The following is a 17,167-nucleotide window of genomic DNA, read 5'->3' as shown; positions in this document are numbered from 1 at the left end:
AAACCACAGATAAACCTTCAATGGTTTATTTACAGTTGTGTCAGGTCAGGAACTTCCAACAGGAAGGTTATAGCGATCATTATAGAGATGCTCATCGAAGTGTCCTTCCGGAGCTACTGTAGCAACGTTAAGATCATGCGAGGACAAATGTATTTCTTAAATGCATTCGCTGCACATTGATAAAAGGCTAATTCCAACCAATTTGGGTCATATTCAGATTGAGGCCAGTTTATGAATTGTTGTCTGGTAACACTTATAAATAACATCATACAAAAAGTAATACAATAAATAAATTGTAAGTTTGTTCCCTTTAGGATGTTTAACTGCTGGACTCTATCACAGGACTGAAAGTCTACAAGGACTGCAACTAAGCCATTACTACAGAAGCTGTACAAAAATAACACCATGTTGTCCACACTTGGAGTGTTGGCCGACATCCTCTGATGGTACGGGTATCTGCAGCGCCAGGAGAGGAGAGGAAGAGGGAAGGAGGGAAACGGGAATAGCCAAAGGAGTCATGGGGAGAGATGAAAGGTGCAGAAAAATTCCCGCAAGGCAAAAAAGAGGCCAAATATCCCTCGTTCTGAAATCTCTCTAAATGGATACTTCGTATTCTCTTGTCTCCTGCAAAAGTGAAACACAATGCTCTTGGTGTACACTCAGACAGTTACATTCCTAAATGACTTTTTTTTACTAGCACATGCTGGCATTAATGAAAGTCACATTAAATCATAAGAAAAATGCTTGACTCATAAAATCACTGTAATTTACTCCAACAATACATATTTTATAAGAACACAATGCAACACCAACTTAAAACAAACAAGTGCATGAAAATATATTACTGTAGTTAAAATTTGGGGACTGTTCTTTTGTTTCAGAGTAGTTGAGCTTATTGTGATTGTGATCACCAAGCATAAAAATATACATTACAAAAAATACATGGCCATTTTTGGCTTGGAGACATTTGACTACAAGGAGAGAATTGTTGTGATCCACGATTACCACTTTGACACCAATGATTTGCAGTCACCTTGCAGCAAATTGCATATCATTAACATTATCAGATGGCCTTTCTTATGAGAGCCATGACTAGATGAGACAGAGAGGCCTTGTATGGGAAGGCACATGTAGTTGTACCACATTAGAAATCACAGGTCTGTCACAACACCACTAATGAGCTTGGATCTGAACAAGGTAAACCCAGTTAGACTAGGTCTTGCCTGATATAGGCAGTTTCCATGTTGCAGGTTTGCTCAGTTGAATATGAAAGGATTGTGTCTCATCTGCACTGTAAGATATTACTCTTTCGGTTTAAATCAATTCATAAGAAGTGTTTATTATCAGTGGAATGACTAATAATTATGAAATATTTGAAGTATCCATGCTAAACTCAGTGCAGAAGTCCTTATGCTTTGTAAAACATGATATGACCCTTGGCACAGTGTCAAAAACTTTCTGTTGAGAAATAAAGATGCAATTACATCCATTGGTGATAAATAAGTTGAATAAGAAAAACTTCAAAGTTGATTATAATAATGATGTGAAAAAAATAAAAACAAAAAAGTGTAGAACAGTCATCTTTTAATAGTAAACGTGTACAATGATTGACATGAACAGATTAGTTTGACACAGGAAGGACATTAACAGTGAGAGTAGTTCCCATGTCCATCAGATCAGTCCGTGTCCTTTCCCCACACAAAAATCTGCACCACACATTTCAGTTCAGAGGGTAGTATTACACTGTAATAATGTGTACAGTCATGCTTTACACGAAGGACGTCCAGAATCCCCCATCTTGGTTCTTTAGGACAATCATTACAATGCGGAAATACGTAAAGATATGAAATTCAATTAAAGTTAAAGATACAGTTGCGCTGTTGCAAACAAATAAAGTTTGTACAAAATACAGCAATCAAATAAAATTTCAGATACACATACCATATGTTATGAAACGAATACCCTTGGTAACTTAGTCCATGCTCTTGCCCCACCATGCCCCGCCTCCTCTCCCACCATGTCCCGCCTCCTCCCCCACCATGTCCCGCCTCCTCCCCCACCATGCCCCGCCTCCTCCCCCACCATGCCCCGCCAGTTCACCCAACAGTGACCAGTAAGCAGCATGTTTCTGTCATCATGTCCTAGAAAGACCATCACAGCGCCTCCCATAGCGCAAAATAGGACACCGAGTCACAGGTAAAATAGTCGCATAGACGGAGAAAAGCCCCTTAAAAGGGTTTTTTTTCCCATTTGCACCTGAGAAACGATGTTAATGGCTGTTTGGTAGGCCAGCGTGTACACACCTAAGTGCATTAATCTGTGGGACACTGCTCTGAGCCTGGCTCACTGAGGAGACAGCCAATGGGACTGTGGGGAGGTGGATGGGGGAGGGGCCTCGCTGACCATGCACAGCCAATGACCAACGTGAGTGCTGTGGCAGGGAGATGGTTGGAGAGAAAGAGGGACACCAGAGGCCAGGTTGAATGCATGTGTGTGTGTGTGTGTGTGAGTGTGCGTGTGTGTGTATTGTTACATCCTCTGACATAAATCTTGTGTTTACATTTGTTTGGCTCTGCTGCATGTGTGAGTGTCTCTGTTTTTCTTCTGGTTGGCCATTTTCAATTATTCTCAATTTGTAAAAGGCTTGGTTTGCTGTTCACCAGTGGAGACTCGCTTTTTGGATTTGTTGTGTGCTTGTGGATTGTGATTTCTTCACTGATTTTATGTGTTTGACTTGGTTTTGTTCAATTCATCCTCAACTCTGAAATTAGCCCCTCTGCTCGCCAAGTAGTGTCCCCAGATGGATTACAGGTACTTCCATCGGGACACGACTTTGTTATTTTCCTTTGTTATTTTTCCTCTCTTATTTTTGAAGGTGACTCAAAAACTGCAAATGGGTGGAACTGCAAATCTCTATGGGGTACGCTATTCTGACTCTTGGTCTCAGATAGCCAACTCACTAGGGTCCTGATGCTCAGTGTTTAAAGCCACCTCATGCCCAACAAACCTTCAAAGACCTTTGTGTGTGTGTGTGTGTGTGTGCGTGTGTGTATCTGTATGTGTATGTGTGTGTGGATGTGTGTGTATGTGTGTGTGTGGATGCGTGTGTGTGAGTGTGTGTGTGTGTGTGTGTGTGGATGTGTGTGTGTGTGTGTGTGGATGTGTGTGGATGCGTGTGTGTGTGTATGTGTGTGAGTGTGCAAGTATGTGTATGTGTGTGTGTGTGTGTGTGTGTGGATGCGTGTGTGTGTGTGTGTGTGGATGCGTGTGTGTGTGTGTGTGTGTGCTGGACGGGACAGCGTTTAACGCTGCCATGCAGCGCCGGTGTGGGGCCTCACCTCGTTGTTCTTCGTGAGGGTGCAGTCGCAGGGGGGACAGACAGACACAGTCATTAGTAATCAGAGAGCGTGAGCCGAGGCTGATGGGATCGCGGGGAGGGGTGGGAAGAGGCGGGGCCCGGTCACCATGGCGTCCAACACAGGGGCGCACGGGAGCGGGGAGAGAGACAAACACAGCACCTGCTCAGTCGGGCCCTAGGTTTGGAGCCCGAGTGACCAACCAGCTACCACAAAAAACCATCTGAACACACACACACAGAGCAAAATTACAGCCACAGAGCTTGCGGCTCTCATATCAAAAACAGACGTTAAGCAACTCAATAAGGAGTTCTGCAGGACGATCTCTGTCCTGAGCTATGTTCTTTCCAACGACCTCTGTGAGACTCTTTTACTGCTTTTCAGGAAAGTTTAGGTCGGGGAACGAGCACATCACAGAACGGTTTGTGCACTGCTCAGCTTTCTAGAGACGAAGCACTTTTTCAGCTTCATTGACATGCAGCAGCGATATCAGACATTCCGGTTAATTCCATTCGGGATATGAACATGCAATATGGTGACACAGATGGCGGTTTAGGTGCATCATTTAGTTCCATATGTTTATCCAAATGATAGCACCAAATGACAGCACCTGAATGCAATATGAGCTTGGAGAAGGCTGACACATTCACGCACATCACATGTAGTCGAAGATGTATTCTGTCCAAGAAAGGCACACCATATCCACTGACTGTGCTCTATTGATATTATAATAAAACAGAATTGTTTTTTTTTGTTACTTAAAAATAGAATTGCCCAATGTTATGCTTTCTGTACATGATTTTTGATGTGCCTACTCAACTTGAATGTTACCTGAATGTATGCACCATATGTCAAATCACTAGAAAATATTTTTATTAAACACATAAAATGCACTTCAAAAAATATGTACACATATGAATATATACAATAAGTAAACATTCTAATGAAAATGTGTAATACTTATTGCAAAAAATATAATTTGCTGAGCTGGAATTGTTCACAATCATTAGTAGGTCACCGTACTGGAAGTATGAATCCTAAATTGCACAAAGAACACAATCATGTGAAATTAATTACTGGATTAAATTTTTAAAAGTTTAAGTTTGACTCAGGACATTGTCTTATGTTCTATGAAAAATAGGCATTCGCCGTTCGAAATGGAGCCTGGTGGAAATCACACCCATAAGTACTATGTGACCGCAGCTCTGTAAACATACAACCACGATGAATCACAATACAACCTCGATAATTTATTTATGGGGACTTTGCGGCCGGGGGGGGCCGTATTTACACTAGACTAGACTACAGCTGTGAGTCACGAGCCGAGTGTCGCAAAGCATTTCTTATTTACTCGCGTTTACCGACATAGGAGTGCGTTAGCCGGAATAAGGGAAGCAGAAGCATCGCGCTGTACCGCTCCCACAAACAAGACATTACATTACAGGCATTTAGCAGACGCTCTTATCCAGAGCGACTTACACAACTTTTTACATAGCATTTTACATTGTATCCATTTATACAGCTGGATATATATACTGAAGCAATTGCCGGTTAAGTACCTTGCTCAAGGGTACAACGGCAGTGTCCTACCCGGGAATCGAACCTGCGACCTTTCGGTTACAAGTCTAGTTCCTTACCCACTGTGCTACACTCCGTCCTGAAGGATGAGCACACTGCTCCCCATAACAGAACTAAGCTTGACGCACTACTCTGCTCCCCCTAAACCGTTGTGTAAATTAATCTAGCGTAGCGTTTTGAAGAGTGGGTGCTGTGACACCCTGGGGTGCCATGTGTTCCTTCCAGGGGCTGCCGCATAGGACCGTCAGAAATATTACAAAAATATTGTGAATATCGTACAAAGTTTTTAAAGCCCACATTTGAGAATTCACTCTTCATTTTTGGTTCCACATTTTTTACTTAACACGGCCTAAATGTGGCCTATAAGTGCGTGTTTCAAGCACATCCACGTTCATGAATGCAACTCTGTTTTTGATGACGAGCTACAGGCCGGGGGTAGGTATCAAAAATAACGTCCCCTGTCACATTGCAAAAGGAAAACAAACAGGCTTAATTTAGCACCGGTCAACAAGTTTACTGTCTCGTTTTTTTTTTTTGCCAATATGAAGTGATACACGTCCAGCACTATGGGCAGCTATCAGCATCCACAAGCAGCTAGATTGTAGCCGATGTTTCCATGAAAAAATGTTTCCTTCCTGTTTTGAAGCTTCGGATTAGTTTAGACGTTGAAACAAATTCAATTATTTGGGGTGTGGTAAATTATTTAGGGTGGTCTGAAAAGTTTGGGAACCACTGGTCTAGTGCTTGACACGTGTTAACACTAGAATATGCTTTCCAGCCACAATGAAAAATTGAGCTGTCTGGCAGACATATCAAATTTTCACAAGCACTGGACGGTTCAGCATGAGAGGCAAGTGCTTGTTAACTGCGCAGGCAGGAGCGAAAGGGTATGGAGACGGATTGCAGCGCTGGTGATGGAATGTTCAGCGTGGAGAGGACGGCCCTCTGGTGGTGAGTCGTGGAATGACAGGCGGGTGTCAGGCGGAGGTGATCAGGACAAGACGATGGCGTTCTGGGAGTCAGCGTCTCTGAGACCCAGGTCCTCCGTACTCACTCCGGTCTCGTAGATGGGATTGTCGAAGGCGGACTCCACAGTCATGTGGTCGTACGGCGGCGTGCTGGACGTGGGCAGGCGGAAGGACTTCCCCTGGACTCTGAGGAACAAAAAAAATTAAACACATTTTGACATTGGAGAATTAACAAAACTCAACGTGCTAAAGAAGAGTCACAAATCACGTTCACGCGGTTCTGTTAGACCACGTGCGAATACTATGGCGCTCTTACTTTGAGAAATAGAGGTAAATCCCAAGGATGACCAACATGACGACAGCAGCGGGTATCAAGACGGCAATCGCTATGTTCGTCCCCTCCATGCTCAGTTCTGAATTGGAAACTGCATGACAGACAAGGATAGAAGAAAAAAACACAATGATCATAATCATAATCTAAACACTGTTCACCCAGTCCAATAAGAAACAGTGCACTTCCATTTAAAGCCAAATGATATTGGTGACCACTTTGCACAATTATTCAAAGATGCATGTTTTTTATGCTTGTTCCTTTCACCATTTAGGAATCATGCTCACACTGCCAGGCTCATCACAACTCCCGTTGATGGTTTGGGACAGTGCAAATCGAGGGTGTGACTTCAGTTTCAATATTGGGAGAGTTAAAATATTACATCATAGACCCGGAGAACGGCAGGCCTCAAGGGGGGTCTGGGGGCATGACCCCTCTGGAAAAATATTTTTTAAAGAAAAGCTGTGAAATGATCATTTCTGTAAAAGGAAATGGAATATTTCCCATTGCTACATTATATGAAATCATTTTCATCATCATGTTATATTACTTTGGGGTTTTGACTGTTTGATATTGTGGGGTGGGGCTTAGTAACCTCTACCCCATAAATTATGCTCTTGGTGCAAACGCATGCTCTCCTCCTGAAGTGCGTGATGTGCTCTGCTGCCTCTTATCATTCTGCAGCGAGTCAGACACGCACAGACACGAGCTGGAGGAAGACACACTTCATGAGCAGTCCAACAGACACACCTGAGGATGGCCAACTGACCAAGGGCCACTAATGCATAATGAGACACTGCTGACTGAACCCGTCCCATCCCTGGGAGAAACGAGAGCTGACTGTGCGTCGCCCTGTAGAGCCACCGACCACACTTACACACATTACATTACATTACAGGCGTTTGGCAGACGCTCTTATCCAGAGCGACGTACAACAAAGCGTACAACCAAAACCAGGAACAAGTGTGTCGAAAGCCCTGGAGGGAAGTACAGTACCAAGTGCAGGGAGCGACCGCGTAGTTTAACTTGGACCCTGTAGGCTAATCTGATTGGCACTCGCACTCCCCAATCCGTGCACTAGAACGGCGTTACGACAGGACGAGCCGCTCGGCAACTCAGATGCGTTTCTTTCTGAGTGACAGCGTGACCTTCTCCCGCAGGCCACCGGCACCCCATCTGACTCTGAGCTCTGAGCATGCTGCGGCGATGACGTCACAGTGGTGCGTGTGATCAGGCTTCAGTCGGCAAGCGCACTTACCGTCCAGCCGGCGTTCGTTTAAGTAGACCGAAGAGGACGCTAAGAAGAGAAAAAGTATTCGTGTCAACAGTGCAAAAAAGACGAGAAGCAATTAGGCTGATAGAAATAAGCAAGCAAGGATATAAAGCACATTTAAAACAGAGAAACAGTGAATGCATAATATGCGCTACATTATGGCCTTTTAAGCTGGTACTTTTTTCAAATGCTGGCACAATGTCACCGTGTGCTTTGCCGAAGCTGGGGGAGAGAAAGCTTTTCAGCCTCGCAGTTCCTACCTCTACAGGCAGGGGGCGGGCTGCTCCACTGCGAGGGGTGTCCGGGGACGCAGCGGATGGCGGGCTGTCCCTGCAGCTCGTAGCCGCTCGCGCAGGAGAAGCTCAGCGTCTCCCCCGCCTGGTAGAAGCGCTTCTCCGCGCTCTTGACGCTGGACGCGGGGACGCCGGGGTTCCTGCACGGCTCGTACGTCTCCGCTGGGGGACAGACAAACGGACAGAACCCGCCGAAGGTCGTTTATGAGTCTCCTTCAGCCGGCGGTGCTCCAATTCGAGGACGCGAGTTAGCGGTACGCTCAAGCGAACGCCTCGGGTCCAAGGTCAAATAAAACTCAGAACGGCAGCCAGAGGTAAACAGAGTCATATGTAATAAAGCTTGGCAGGTGCGGGCAGCGGAAAACCGCGGAATTATGGGACATCTGTTCCCTCCCCGGTGCATCTGCCACGCAGGAGTATAACGGCTGTTGGCACGCCTGCTCCTGGTGATCAAAGGACGCGCGGGACCGAGCTCGTCTGATCGACTCCGTCACCCATCCGTCCTGTCTCTTTTGTCCTCCGCTTGTCCCCAGATCCTGACAGGCTCTTAATTAGCTGGTTTGGCCCAGTCACAAAAGCAGCCGTCTCAATTTCCTGCTCAAAAACAAACGGGCCCGCGACTCACAACAAAGAGCACTGGCACGGCACCCAGTCACGTTCCCTACGAGGCCCAGATCTAGCCTTTCGGGTTTGACTTAGCCGTTCATTCCGGGTGCGAATTCAACAACGATTGAAGTTTTGGTTTGTTGGAAGCAACAAACACCCCTCGGAGAGTGTAACCTCACCCCAAATGGCGCAACAACCAGCGAAAACTTTAAAAAAAACTTTAAAAAAAAAAAACAAACAAAAAAAAAAAACGTGCTGCAATAGATGTCAGTTTTCTGTTTTCTTATTTTCTCCAGCTCCCTTCCTGAATTTCCCTGGTGATTTTCCCTGGTGCCGACAGAACTGTTTGGCTGAAACAGATGTCTCTCACTGCTTATTATTGTTGTGGTATCTGCCTTTCATAAAGTAACCGCATGTTTCAACTCAGCTCCTTTTGTGGTGCCCACATGCTGTGCTGTTGATTTTAGGGGCTGTCATAGATTTTTTTAAAATCCAGCAGGTGGCAACATTTCTTATGCAATTGCGGCCTTGAGCTTGATGGTGTAAAGTGTCTTCGAGGGACAGTGTCTGTTTATTTGTGTCTGTTTACCTTTTTCCGTGGAGCTCACAAGTGTGTGTGTGTGTTAGAGCGAGAGAGAGAGATTTTTGAGATTTAAAAACCCCTTTCACTGGGACATTGTTCGAACACAGAAATGACTGTACTTCAAAATAAAAGAACAGACAAAGCAAAAACAAGAAAAAAAACAAATCCAAACAACTGCCGCAGGCAGGGAAGAGAGAATAGATGCAAAGAGAGAGAGAGAGAGAGAGAGAGAGAGTGAGTGTGTGTCTGTGTGTGTGTGTGAGGGAGAGAGGGAGAGAGTATGTGCGTCTGTGTGTGTGTGTGTGTGTGTGTGTGTGTGAAAATGTTTTTTGTGTATATGAGACTGAGTAAATGGACTACTCACAAACACAGGCAGACACTCTCTCCTCTTGTAAATGGCCAAGTCACTGCTGTATTGTGTGTGTGTGTGTGAGATAGAGAGAGTGTGTGTGTGTGAGAGAGAGAAAGTGTGTGTGTGTGTGTGTGTGAGTGTGTGTATGTGTGTGTGTGAGAGTGTGTGTATGTGTGTGTGTGTGTGTGTGTGAGAGAGAGAGAGAGAGAGACGGTGTGTGTGTTTATGTGAGATTGGCTGAATGGGCCGGTCTTACTCACGGACACACTTGGGCAGCCTCTCGCTCCACTTGGGGATGGCCGAGTCTCGGCTGTGGCAGGTGAGCAGGCTGGCGCCGGCTAGCGCGTAGCCCTTGCTACAGACGTACTGCACCGTGGAGCCCACGGAGAAATGGGAGCCGGCTATCACCCTGTGGCTGTGCTCCACGTTCCCAGGGTCTGGACACGACGTCACTGAACGTGTGGACAGGGGCAGAGGCCGACACAGACAAGAGGTCAGTTATGGAGGCCGTCAGGCACAATTATTTGGGAACTGAGAGCAAATTAATGGCGCTCGTTTCAGCTAACATCCAGGAGGCTAACTTCTCGACCAATCAAAAAGCAGGATGTTAATGACCGCCCCAGGTATTCTGGGTGGTGGCTTCAAAAGTCATGAGTCACTAAAATAGAATCATGTGAATACTCTGCAGAACCACCTTTCTCTCTAAGAAGAAAGACTAAATTATTGTAGGTTTCACCGGGGTATAAAGTGACAGGTCCACCAGTGTCCTTGCAGGGGGACACCTCCAGAGGACCACCCCAGATTTTTAGTCCTTTAAGTTTCTCACACATTCAACTTTTCAATGAATTCAGTGCCCTGAGCTTTATCTGTTCACAGCGCCTTTTATTCTCCCTGCAAATCGCACCTTTGCCTGTAGGTGGCGCCTGCGCATCCAGCTTTGTGCCGCGCGAGAAAGCGGGAGCGGCGTTTCTGCGCACACGTCGGCACGGCGACACGTTTCCGCTACAGTAATTAGCTCTACCCAGATGATTTACTGTTTTCCATTAAGGCTCTGATTGTAAATGTCTGCTTGTTAAATGCAGCGTGACTATTGCTTTGACATAAATGACTTTGGTATAGTTATAAAACGGAGTAATGGAAAAATGAAGAGCGCGCCAGTCTCTCTCTGGGCGGGCCCCGTCGGCGCGGCTCGTCCTCAGGCCGCGGCGGCGGCGCGTGGAAGCCGGCCAGGCTGGCACCTGCCAGAGACGCGATCATAACGCACAGGCTTCCCTGGGGGAGGGTGGGTGGGTAGGGCACAGATTTGGGGGTTAGGAAGGGGGGGGGGGAAGGAGGGAAACCGTCACAGCAGATTTATGAATTGGGAGCACGCCCCATTGATCAGCCAGCGCTCACTCAGAACTGAGCTGTGACCGGGCGAGGCAGGTCCCTGCCCCTCCCGGGGCTGGCAGACTGTGGGGGCACAGTGTGCCGGGCAGAGCGCCACCGTGGCAACGGGCGCGGTCATGCCAACGTGCTGTTCCTGCCCTCTGCCAGTACTGCGGGTCAGCCTCCTCTTTCAGCAGGGATGCTACACGCTGCAGGGACTTCAGACTCAGGTGAACTCCCACGCCCAGTTCAAAAAGACGGGACGGAAAGAGACAGAGAGGAGAGAAACAGAGAGGAAGATGGAAAGAGGGAGTGAGAGGGAGAAACAGAGGGAGAGAGAGAGTGAAAGAGAGGGAGATGGAGAGATAGCAAAAGAGAGGGAAAAACAGGGAGAGAGAGAGATAGAGAAACAGAGAGGGAGATGAGAACGAGAGGGAGAAAGAGCGAGCGAGAGAAAGAAAGAGATATAGAGAAACAGATGGAGATGGAGAGGGAGAGCAAGAAAGAGGGAGAAACAGAGAGAGAGAGAGAGAGAGAGAGAGAATCTCCATCTCCACTCCATCCACTGGGTCAGGACCAGCACAGGGCGTCCTGCTCCACGAACGTGGGGATTCGTGTGGATACAGCGACGGTGTCTTCCATCAGACAGTGTTTACAGTGCTGACAGGGAGTCGGCCAGGTTTGATAAAGAGACAGGGCTGCTGCCCACATGCTCACACAGCTATTGAGCTGAAATAGCATTATGTAAACCTTCGGGTTTCCATATACTGTGTAATCGTGTTTGGTGCTGGAAAGCCGACGTCATGGAGACCAAGGCGCCATTGATGGTCTGGCACAGTGGGCGCTGAATAAATATCTTGGAACACCATTCAAAAGTGTACTGCAGGCAGCGCAATGTTACCTATGAGTCAGCAGCCAGCAACGCCACAAAGGTTCACCTGGTCCGATAGGCTTACGGAGATAACGCACGCAGGGTCACTGATGTCACTGCTGTTCTGTCGTGATTGCGTCTTTCTTTGATGATCTGAGGCTTTTCTTTGATCCTCGGGTACATCGGGGGGGAAATGGAATGGTTCGAGGAGCTGCATGCCATTCGCGTGCAGCCATTTCTCTTCTCAGATATTGCAGTGCACCACTGAGTATCGCAATTATTAAACACACCGTATAATAAATTGCACCACTTTAACCTGGTATTCCTTTTTGGCTCTCGCTGCACAACAAGCGGTTTTAAGGTCCTAACAGATGTAGGATACCTCCACCCCGTAGTCACTCGAATGTACACTAGCGCTGTTGCAAGATACACAATTGTATCTTCGTAGAGTTACACACACCAGAGGCACGTCCAGTTCCACCAGGATAGACAGCCATATATTCATCCATTTAAAGCCACACTAACTGGTGCAAAGAGGCTTTAGCCCTCATTTGCAGGCTCATTCTACGTATAACTGTAGCACAGAGGAAAGGTTCCGTTCCAGTGGCAGGTAAGCAGGTGAGACAAACACGCGTTCCTTCGCCACGCGCACACTTCCGCTGTTTGGTGTGTCTGTGGGGACTGTCACAGAGCCTTGGCCCGCTGCCCCGTTCTCCCCCCCCCACAGCGGGACGGGGCCAGAGGGCTAATGGCGTGGGAACGGGGGGGGTGAGGATCCAGCCTGGGGGGGGGGGGCGGCGGTGATTACACTGTGCCTCTGAGACACACGGGCGCTGGACCGCGGGGCTCGGCATCCGTCACACGTCTGTGACCGGCTGGGGCCTGCGGCGAGCGCACGGCGGCGCTGGGGGGCGGAGCCCGCCCGGCTCATTACCGCGTAGCCGCGCACTTCTGCGTCCGCTCGCCCGCCCGGAGCAGCGCTATCGCCACAGCGCTAGAGAGAGAGAGAGCCCGCGGAATGACGGCACGGGGGGCCTCACTGAACCCGAACAGAACACACAGAGCGGAGCGGAGATCCGTCCAATGACAGCGGCGCTGATGATGTCAGCTCTCCGAGCGGAGCGCGCTGTGTGCCGTTCGGCTTTGGCAGAGGCGCCGGAGCGGGGACGAGAAAACTCGCCTGACCCAGTCACTGACCCCGCCCCCTCCCCCTCCCCCTCCTCCCCCCCCCCCCAAATCGCTCTCCCTGCAGGACAGGAAAATGTGTGCAGAAGCCTGTGTCGGTTAACCGCGTGCGGAACGCACGGTTTGCTAGCGGGCATCAAACTTTACCGCGCGGCGCCGCCGCTTTCTCAGGACGCAGACTGTGAGGTTCTGAATGATTACGCTCCACACATTCAAAGATCAAAGCTGTTACCGAGGCGATAAGGGGGCACCTTGGCACACAATTTATTAATCATTTCATCCTTTCGTTTTCAGAGTACTTTTGTATACATGGAAACACATCCATTTTCTCGGGAAAACAATAAAGAATTGCAGTTGTCCATATAAGATGCGCCAGTGAACTCTGTGGTGTCTCTCTCCAGGTCATGTGACAGGGGGGCGGGGCGGGGGCGGGGGCTCTTACCTCTCTCACAGCTGGGCACGTCCCCGCTCCACGTCAGGTCCCACTGGCACATGAGGATCTCGGTGCCCGCCAGCTGAAAGCCCGGGTAGCACTGGTAGGTGACCACCGTGCCGTGGATGAGCTCCGGGTGCGAGGTGCTCTTCCACCCGCTGGTGATCTCCGGCAGCTCAGGACACGTGTCATTACGAGGGACCTCTGAGAGAGAGGAAGAGAGAGAGAGAGAGGGGGAGGGAGAGAGAGAGAGAGAGAGGAGAGGGAGAGAGGGGAGGGAGAGAGAGAGGAGGAGAGAGAGAGAGGGGGAGAGAGGAGGGCGAGGGAGAGAGAGAGAGGGAGAGGGCGAGGGAGAGAGGGGGAGGGAGAGAGAGAGAGAGAGGGAGAGAGAGAGAGAGGGCGAGAGAGAGAGGGGGAGGGAGAGAGAGAGAGCGAGAGAGAAAGAGAGAGAGAGAAAGAGAGAGGGAGAGAGAGAGAGAGAGAGGGAGGGAGAGAGAGAGAGACAGAGAGAAAGGAAGAGAGAGAGAGAAACAGAGAGACAGAGAGAAAGAGGGGAGAGAGAGAGAGAGAGGGAGGGATGAAGGGAGGGAGAGAGACTTTTAACCACACCTTTATTTGATATTATTTAGTTAAATTTGACTGTTTATGATCCACAATAAATTAAGTGCTACGCTACATAAAAATTAATACACCAAAGCAAAACAAGAAAGATAAATCACAATATATTACGAGCATTTCCATATCCCTTTATCATTATGACCTCTTACCTACCTCAACAGTCATCAAAAAGACAACCGAAAACTCTGCTCCACACTACATTATTCCCAGGTATCAATGAATTGTTCTACATTTGAGACGACTTTTATAGTACGCAAGCTATTCTGAGTCAAGCTGGCACTAAACCTGTAACCACGGGCTCAGGTTCAACCGGTTCCGCCCCTTTCATTATATCCACTGCTGAGTTAAATTGCACGTTTTCAGAGAGAGAGAGAGACAGAGATGTAAATCGGGAGAATGTAGCAATGAAGCCGGAATGACTGATCTGAAGCAGGAGACTGGAGAGGAAGCCCATGACACAGCCTCCCTCTTCACACGTCAGCACAGGAGCGACTCCAGGGATGAGGCCTAGCGGGTTTCCAGTCATAGCTTTTGGTTTCCAATAATATGCCAATAAAGACTCCAGTTCAGGTCCGGTGGTGCCATGTTTGCTGTTCGAGGGCTGCCCAAGCTGACAGGAAACACTTCCAGACCTCTCATCGCCCCCAAACGCTGCCCGCTCCAAACAGAACAACAATGAAAGATTTCAGTGAGGAGAGCGCAAGCCGGCCCCGTCTGTGAGCGTAAATATACACTCCCGGCACGCACGGAGCCCGCCGCCAATTTGCAGCGATCGCGCGAGGCGGTCCGCGCCAGGGAGAGGGGCGTCCTGGCGCCGCCCCAGGCGGGCCATTTTCGTTTGGCAGTGGCACTCACCCCCGCATCCCTTTAATTGCGTGCAATTTCGATACCCATAATCCCACGCACCTGCACGGCTCCAGAGGGGTGCGCACAGACGCTTTCATCTGCTTTCCTGCTGCTCTCTCTCTCTCAGTCTCTCTCTCTCTCTCTCTCTCTCTCTCTCAGTCTCTCTCTCTCTCTCAGTCTCTCTCTCTGCAAGGAACTTCGCCAGAGCAATGTGTTTCTGGAATGTTCCGTTTTCGTCTAGCAACAGCCCTGCCACACACCGCTGCCACACACCGCTGTGCTATTGTTTCTCAGTGCCCCCCCCCCCCCCACCCCCACCCCCCCCCCCTCCCGAAAAGGTCACCTGAACCCTTTCCTCTCCTCTCCCTCAGTGGAAATGCCACAGCACCTCACTGAAATGATTGAGTTACTCAGTTATTAGGCAGGGGCGAGGGGGTGGGGGGGGGGGGGGGAGAGAGAGGGAAATGTCCCTGTGGTGCTGGCTGCCATATCTATAACAAGGCCCTAATTAAAATGCTTCAAGTTTCAATTAGCGGTTTCAATAATATTTCCACAAAGCTCGGTGCCAGGAGCCTGGGGAGGAGGGTTTTCAGTAATTGGGCTCGGTTCACACCGCATCGCATTCTCCGCGAGCCGCTAAATCAGATGGGGGGGGGGGGGGGGTGAGGGAGGGGGCCCACCGAAAAAGTGGACCACGAAGCCTTGTGGTAGCCGAAGATGTTGGTGGCGGGGTCGGTCTGGAACTGCACGGTGACGTCGGCCATGGAGGTGTAGAGCTTGAAGCGCGGGTGCGAGCCGCTGTACTGGCCCAGGATGTTGGCGGTCAGGTCGTCGCCGTCGTAGAAGGTCAGGACGTCGTTCTTTCCCACGTGGAGCCTGCAGGCAGAGAACAGGGAGCTCTCTTCAGATTTTTCCATTCCAATCTGAACACATCATTATAGCCATCGTAATACAGTATTGCCAAAGCATCCATCCATTATCTATACCCACTTATCCTGGACAGGGTTGTGGGGGGGGGGGGGGTGCTGGAGCCTATCCCAGCATGCATTGGGCGAGTGGCGGGAATACACCCTGGACAGGCCGCCTATTTATCGCAGGGCACACACACCATTCACTCACACACTCATACCCATGGACAATTTAGAGTCTCCAATTAGCCTACCTGCATGTATTTGGACTGTGGGAGGAAACCCACGCGGACACGGGGAGAACATGCACTCCACTCCACTCAGAAAGGCCCAAGCGGAGATTCAGCCTTCTTGCTGTGAGGCAAGAGTGCTACCCACTGCACCATTACAAATGAATACAAACAACAAGTAAATTATGCCTATAATCACAGTAAGAATCATCAAAAGAAAACCACAAACATACGGATTTAGAACGAATATGAACACCATGGCTGCAAATTAGCTTAATTAAGCACTTATAACTAAGATGAAAAAAAACTGTAAAATTCCTGCATAACCTACCTGGTTGCTAGGCTAACACCTCCCACTCCTTTCCAAAAAGGGAAGAAAGTCTGCTCCGACAGAGAGCCAAATTCGCTCTCCGTCGCTCCCGCACTCAGCCGAGCGCACCTCGAACGCGACAGACAGCGTTTCTCTCCTTTCGTAACGTCAGAGGGCCACAGGGCTGCTCGTCTGCCGTGGGAGTACCGCCAACTAACCGCCAACTACCGCGCCGGGGCAACTCAGCGGCTAGCGAAGCCCTGACACCCGGCGTTCCCCCCGGCAACGGCTTTGAACGACGGGAAGAACGAGAAAGGACCGCAAATGGAGCGGTTTGGTTTCTGCGCCACCTCAGGGGTAGGAAATCCGCAGAATGATGTTTCTCTCACATTTTATGCGAAGGTACGGTTTGTCGGGTGGCTGGGAGGGGCCGGGGCGATTGACACCGCAACTGGTCACGCACACGCCTCTTATCTCTGACTCCCAGCGAACAGGGGCAGCCATAAAAGGCATAAAGTTTTTTGGGACGGAGCCGAGCCGAGCGTCAGCTTCTCCCCATCCTTGAGGCGCTGTCTGTGTTTAAAAGGCTGAGAAATGGGGGGGGGCTACACCTCGCCCGTGGAAAGCAGCCTCCTGCCAGAGACACGACCGCGAGGCTGAACAGCTGAGGTCAAGTCCCCGTATCTCAGCAGAGCTCGACATTTACATCCACTTTAACATCAAACAAATGTATTTTTCTTCCATCGGTGCCGGACCCATTTCTCTCCGCCTCAGTGGGAGTAAGCATTTGGAAAATTCCCGTGAGGAAGACGGTGGGAATCCTGCGTCTCGTTCGGATCGCACCTGCTTCATTCAGAAATAAACGCTGAATAATTCATCATTAATTTACTGTTCTCCAAGACGTTCTGAGGCTTCTCATAAATGTGTAATTTCAAGAAATGTCACCCCCATCTCATTAGCAAAATAAGAAAAGGATGGGACAGTCATGGATTAACTCTGAAGGACTATTTTCATCCCCCCCCAGAGGGGGATGGGACAGTTGACCCCTGCTTGGCTCT

The 17,167-nt window shown here is 49.1% G+C and overlaps 1 protein-coding gene across 1 annotated transcript in view; it reads right to left on the bottom strand.

Annotated features, from left to right (window-relative positions):
* Positions 1–2,595: 2,595 nt before the first annotated feature.
* The window catches only part of LOC135262792 (seizure protein 6 homolog), a 205,907-nt gene continuing 191,335 nt past the window's right edge, over positions 2,596–17,167 (bottom strand). The window contains 8 exon segments of the mRNA XM_064350048.1: positions 2,596–6,088; positions 6,219–6,327; positions 7,492–7,530; positions 7,767–7,961; positions 9,601–9,792; positions 13,207–13,401; positions 15,342–15,365; positions 15,368–15,537. Of these exon segments, the coding sequence (XP_064206118.1) occupies positions 5,926–6,088; positions 6,219–6,327; positions 7,492–7,530; positions 7,767–7,961; positions 9,601–9,792; positions 13,207–13,401; positions 15,342–15,365; positions 15,368–15,537 (1,087 nt within the window). The 3' untranslated portion in view covers positions 2,596–5,925.

Source organism: Anguilla rostrata, chromosome 9 (genome assembly GCF_018555375.3).
Source record: "Anguilla rostrata isolate EN2019 chromosome 9, ASM1855537v3, whole genome shotgun sequence".
In the NCBI taxonomy this organism is placed as follows: Eukaryota; Metazoa; Chordata; class Actinopteri; order Anguilliformes; family Anguillidae; genus Anguilla; species Anguilla rostrata.
This window is presented reverse-complemented; position numbering and strand designations above follow the sequence as displayed.